We start from the raw sequence: 6,236 nt of genomic DNA, 5'->3' as shown, positions 1-6,236 counted from the left end.
TAAGCTTTAGAGGTACCACTCCCTTGAAGCAGCACCAGATTAGGGGATGGAGTCTCTAGAAGCCAGGAATACGACAGTTTTTGGAAGGTATAGCCTCTATTAACTACTACATTTGTTTACTCTTTCACCTTACAGAAATACAGTCTATGTTGTTGTCCTAGAACATGAGGTCTTTAAGTTACCTGTTACCTTTTAGAGCCACTCCTACAAAGACCAAAAAAGCAGACAGATTAGGGATGCGTTGGGATAGACTAGAAGCCAGGCTTGCCAGGTAAGACTCCAAACTGTTCTCTCTTTAGTACTTTCGAAAAGAAATCTCTGTTTGATTGGTTAAAACTTAAAAGGTTTAGTTATATCTTTTCTATCCTTAATTTCAGCACAAGATTCTTTTGAAGTGAAATCCTATTATATACAGTTTCAGCTCTTAGGTCTTTCTGCATCTTGCTTGATGTACATTGTACTAGCTGCGGCATTTCATAAGTTATATCATATTCTCTCAGTCTCTCTGAAAGCTTTAGGATGTGTTCAAATTGAATGCTCACATGAAATTTACCACAACCATCCTTTGCTAGAGTATTGTGTTTCATTTGTGGCAATGTGAGATAACTCTGGAAGAGATATCACATATATCTAATTTACTTAACATGTAAATGTCTTGGGTTTGGCTTGTTTTTCTTCCAAGAAGTGGAGTGGAAAGATTACAGAAGTTTGTTTTTTATTTTTTCATTTGTTCCAGAGTCCTTTTTAATTTGTTTTAAAGGAGGGGCCATGATGACATAATCTATATTTTATGCAGGTGATGGAGCTGGAGACAAATGGAAATGTTCATGATGACAAAAATGTTGATGACGTGACTCTCGATATATCATCCAAACTTGTAGAATATTGCACCTTCTTCTTGACAAATAGAATATTCAATAGAGTTGGAGTTATCAATTCATATAGGTTTCTTGGTAGATCTTTCACATGTATCTTATTTCTATTTATTTTACATGGTAAGTGAAATTAGTTGTTGACTTGTCTCTTCTAGCAAGTCAGACATGCACTGAAAAGTACCGATGAAGCACTTTCCAAATGAAATCTTCAAAGGTTGTTTGTGTGCACGGGGAGAAGGGGGAGAAGATTTTTATAACCATGACAATCTCAAAAATACCTATGCACATGACAACAAGCTCTATAAAAATAAGAAATCCCTATCCAAGCTTTAACATACTATTGATCTCTGTCATCTAAGTTAAGAATAGATCCCCTTCTTGCTTATCCTCTTCCTCTCTCTATCTGAGTATAAAATCTATAAGTAACTCATCATACATAGGTACAAGCCATCAATGCATAGGGACCATGGTGGTTCTCACTATGGGTTCCGCGATGAACCTTACTGGATATCTCATGATTTGGCTCTCTGTCACTCGCAGAGTTGCAAAGCCTGCCATGTGGCAGATGTACATGTATCAATGCATCGGAGGAAGCTCCATGACATTCGTGAATACTGGAATAATTGTGACTTGTGTCAAGAATTTCCCTAGAGGCAGAGGGTTAGTCATAGGGCTGCTACTCTCCCCACTTCTGTAGTGCTCACTGCTCCTACTGATGTCGATCATTAGGCCTATGGAGGCTCCGAAAGAGAAGAACGAGACTAAGAATTTTTATATTTTTCTTGTCATGGCCCTCATGTTGGCTAGTTTTCTTATGGTTTTTATTTTGCTGGAAAACTTGTTGGTTCTTCCACAGATTGTGATTCAGTTGTTTGCTGCAGTAACAATTCTGATCATCTTCTTGCCATTGTTGATAGTCATACGAAAGGTGAAGCTCAATGAACAGTGTTGATGCCATATTTTGGCTTCCCTAGATCCAACAAGACTAGAGAAAAAAGTCAAGGTTGTTGCAAAAGCAAGGATAGCACTAATCAGAGCATATCTGGTGAACCAAAGATGATTCAGGTTGATGCTCAGGAGACTTAAAAGGAGTTGGCTCCTCAGAAGCAATCTGAGAGAAGTTGGGTTGAGTTGGAGGATTCAAATCTATGCAGGGTTACCTTTGTGGGACCACTCCTTCCTGTATCGAGTGATCAAATAGTTGGGTCGACTGTTGGCTAGGGACGAGAGTGACTACACCAGCATTTGCAAAAATGACAGGTTATATGTATGTATAATTTTGTACCTAGTAGAGTAGTGCACTGAAACTGCTGGACTGCAAATTACCAATGTCAATGCTGTTCTCACCTGCATGGGAATGGTCTGAGATCTCTTATGGCAAATAAGAAACAATCCTAGCCTACTTACTTTACCTTTCTGGTGGTGTTTCTTTTCTTCAAGCCCGCTCATGGCAGGGACTTGCTGCCATGCAAATTCTCTTGTTTTATTAATAACCTTCTTTATTTTCCTAAAATCCTTCTCATTACTATATTGATTAATGGTTTCAAAAATACATAAAGTCCCAAACCTATATTAAAAAGGAATGACATATATTTAATTAAAGTTAATTATATTAATAAATAACCAAATGCCTCTCATAAAAAAAATTATTATAAAAAAATTCCGGACCATATCTTAAGACACTCTTCCTTTTTTTCTCAATACTATTTTAATACTAACTTCAACTTCCTACCACACTTATATGGAAAATGAATTAGAAACAAATGAATAAATAATAGCTTCATTATAAATCCCACATAAACAATACATATTGGACATGGTTTACCTCTTTGTTACAAATTCTTTGATGGCAATACTATATCATTAAGCACAAATCACATAAACAGTTTAACCGCTATCACTAATAATATTCCTTTAGCTTAATATAACTTATTCTAATATTATCTAGATAAATATTTGACCTTAGTGTATTTTCCTTAATAATATTAAAGAAATTAACACTCTTCCATGATTGTCTCCAAATCAAGGAATGTCACTAATTAATAACTTAGTGTCTCCAAATCAAGGAATTTCCCTAATTAATAACTTAGTCAAAGAAAAATAGATACTTCTCCATTAGAGAAATAATCATATTCTTAAACACTAAAATTGTTAGCATTTTAGCTATAACTATCCTAAAGTACTTTTCGGTTTATTCTTTTCCTATGATTATTAAAGAGAACAATAAACATGTTATAAAATTATCATGCTATAAAATTATCATGCATGGGAACTTGTGATATTTATCTTATTATGTCATTAAATGTCCATGTTAAAATTGTCTTAGAAGCAAGGACGAAGAGCTCATTTAAACTCTCTTCTTCTCAGGTGAGGTCGATTCAATTTGTAGGTATCACATCAATAATGTATTATTATTTTTAGTCCCTGCCATCTGGCAATGGCCAGGGACTATAGTAATCGAAAACCTCGATGCTAGCATTAGTTAACCTGCTTGTGAGTTGTTTCTTAATGGCGGTTGATGGTGTATATTGAAAGTTTTTTAGTACATTGTAATTTACCGTGTTATTTGGCCTCTTCCCGAGGCGGGGAGGCCAAACTATATACTATATTCATTATATTCATCAGTTTCATTTACATTTTATTTGCATTTTGAAAGTGTTAAACTAATGTTAGTATTAGTTCGAAGCATTAAATGCTATGGGAGGTACCGAATGCAATATCAAAGTTGGTTGATTGCTTGCTGTCTTCATGACACTGCCATCTGGTTACATGACACTGCCATCTGGTACTTTGACACTACCATCTGGTTATTTTGTAACACCTCGGTGGCTATATCTACTATGCAGACTCAAAGCTATATGTAGATGCCAAGACAGAAAAGGAAGAACCTATCTCTATGCAGACTATGCGAGATCTACTATGCAGACTCAAAGCTATATGTAGATGCCGAGACAGAAAAGGAAGAACCTATCTCTCTCGCCGAGACAGACTCGCCCCCCTTATCGTCTAAGGCTTTGGCAGCGGGAAGAAAGAAACTCGAAAAAAGCCGGCTCCAGCTACCTTTAGCGGCTGTGGGGATCGCTACCTGTGATCTCAGTCGGTTTGGCTGCGACTGAGCCGTCTCTTCAACCTGTGATCTCAGTCGGTTCGGCTGCGACTGAGCGGCTGTGGGGATCGCTACCTGTAATCTGTTAGTCTGCAGAAGGTGCCTATGCCATATTCAAATGCAGATTAGCCAGGCGCTCTTGACCATAACATATATCAGGTGTGTCAAACAATTTTTGTATGTAAATTCACCTGATCTAAGAGAAATAGCAATATTTCAAGGAAACTAAAAGGCAAAACAAAACAAAAATGAAATCTTACTTCTCCAAAAAATCGTTTGTTAACCAGAACTTGTACAGTGAAATGCATAAATAAAGCAAACATATTCTCTGTACAATAGGATTTTGTAAATGCCTCCATAGCTTATGCAATATGTAATGGCTCTACATACTGATTATATATCTCTGGCACACACTCTTTATTACTTAGGGAATGTGTAGAGTCTCATTTAGGAAACGAAGATAGAAATACATACGTCATTTCCTTCGAATTCAAAATGCCCATTGATTTGCATCCTCCATTTTCCAATATCACAACTGCACAATCTGTGTGCTTCTTTCCAACAGCTCTGTGTAGAACAGTCTCAGCCTCATCATCTATGGCATTAGGATCAGCCCCTGCCAACAAGAGCTCCTGTTGTCTAAAAGTTAGTTAACAGCTTCGCAAAGAAATTACTGGTCATATGAATTGACGTCATTCAGCCCAGCAAAACATAATGTTCAAAAACAATCAGCTTAAAAATTCTTATATCCTTCTATAACTATATTATTGAACAAAACTTGAAAGCCTTACCCGCATGCAGTCAGGTTGGCCATGAAATGCACAAACATGAGCAACAGAAGGGCCCAAGCCCTCTTTTAGCTTTGCATTCACATTTGCTCCTCTCTTTATCAGGGTTTTTAAACAGTCAGGTGTTCCAACAGCCAGTGCAAATACAATTGGGGGGTCTCCATCCTTGTCCAAAACCTCCACATCTGCTTCAGGATACTCCAAAATAGTTTCGACAAGCTCAGCATAACCCCTCATGCACGCCAAATGTAAGGCAGTTTGTCCTTCAGCATTGCGACCATCTAGGAGAGTACCAACTGAGTTTCCAGTCTTTCCAGATGAAGCTCTCACAAGTAAATCTCTGCAATTCATTGCTTGTCAAAGATAAAACTACAACCATATAACTGAGAAATCTATTTGAACAAAAATTCATGCAAACAACAAAAATTTTGGAGAGTAAAGAAAATCACCTAACACCTTCCACATCCCCTTCTGAGACCATACGATGAAGAACATTTTGAGTATCCTGTACAAATTCCAAGACAGATGAGGGAGATGGCTCTGTCCCAGTAGCCTCAGAATCTTTTGATGGATCACTGGCATGAGCAACCATGAAATCTATGAGCTTCTACCCACAAAAAAATTATAGATGCCAGTCTTAATCTCAGCTCAATGGCAAATAATGATAATCCTGTTGCAATTAAGTTTTTTGACAAAAAGACAAAAAGTGGTTACTCAGTACTCAAGCCGGGCATGAAAAAATAGTACAATATCCCAGTAAAACTTGGTCCATCATTAATCAGTAATCATATTTATGGCAGAAATATTTCTTCACCTGACTGATCTACTTATTTTGTTTAACATTGATGGAAAGTCATGCAGCTCATTTTCCACATTCTATGGTGAAAGTCATAATTGTTTTTAATTGTGCCATCTTAGCAGTATAGTAACTATGAAGACTGCGAGGGAAATACGGTGAAAGATCCAGGCTGCCGTGCACTGATCGATCTTGTTATGGTTCTTGACGTTAGCGGAAGCATGTCGGGAACCAAGCTGGCGCTCTTGAAACGGGCCATGGCTTTTGTGATATCAAATCTGAGCCCCGAGGACCGGTTATCCGTTGTTGTTTTCTCTTCGACTGCCAAACGAGTTTTACCCTTGAAGCGCATGAGTCCAGACGGCCAGCGTGCGGCTAACCGTGTCGTCGAGCGCCTGCTCTGCACTGGCGGCACCAATATTGCCGAGGGTTTGAGAAAAGGTGCGAAGGTGCTCGAAGATCGTCGTCAACGGAACCCGCTCGAAGATCCTTGCCATTACAATGTGGAGAATAAAACACAGTGACAAAGCAACAAAAGAAAAATCTAGCCCCAATACCTCTGCTGGTCTGTACATATGCAAATATTGTTGTTGTAACACGTGTAATACATGCGCCATGCTCTCCACATGTAATACATGCGTCTTGGTGTTCCATGCTCGCTATTACAAAAC

At 38.1% G+C, this 6,236-nt stretch overlaps 1 protein-coding gene across 1 annotated transcript; it reads right to left on the bottom strand.

Annotated features, from left to right (window-relative positions):
- Nucleotides 1-3,792: 3,792 nt before the first annotated feature.
- Nucleotides 3,793-5,361, bottom strand: LOC149261803 (E3 ubiquitin-protein ligase KEG-like). The gene is made up of 4 exons (XM_089371208.1): nt 5,219-5,361; nt 4,773-5,109; nt 4,456-4,613; nt 3,793-4,084 (listed from the first exon to the last, which is right to left on the bottom strand). Exons 1-4 carry the CDS (start codon nt 5,359-5,361, stop codon nt 3,793-3,795), a joined length of 930 nt encoding a protein of 309 aa, XP_089227334.1.
- Between the last annotated feature and the right edge of the window lie 875 nt (nt 5,362-6,236).

Source organism: Pinus tabuliformis, chromosome 6 (genome assembly GCF_031772625.1).
Source record: "Pinus tabuliformis cultivar Carrire ecotype Pingquan chromosome 6, CPIR1, whole genome shotgun sequence".
Taxonomy (NCBI): Eukaryota; Viridiplantae; Streptophyta; class Pinopsida; order Pinales; family Pinaceae; genus Pinus; species Pinus tabuliformis.
The sequence above is the reverse complement of the archived record's forward strand: the minus strand, read 5'-3'. Positions and strand labels throughout refer to the sequence as shown.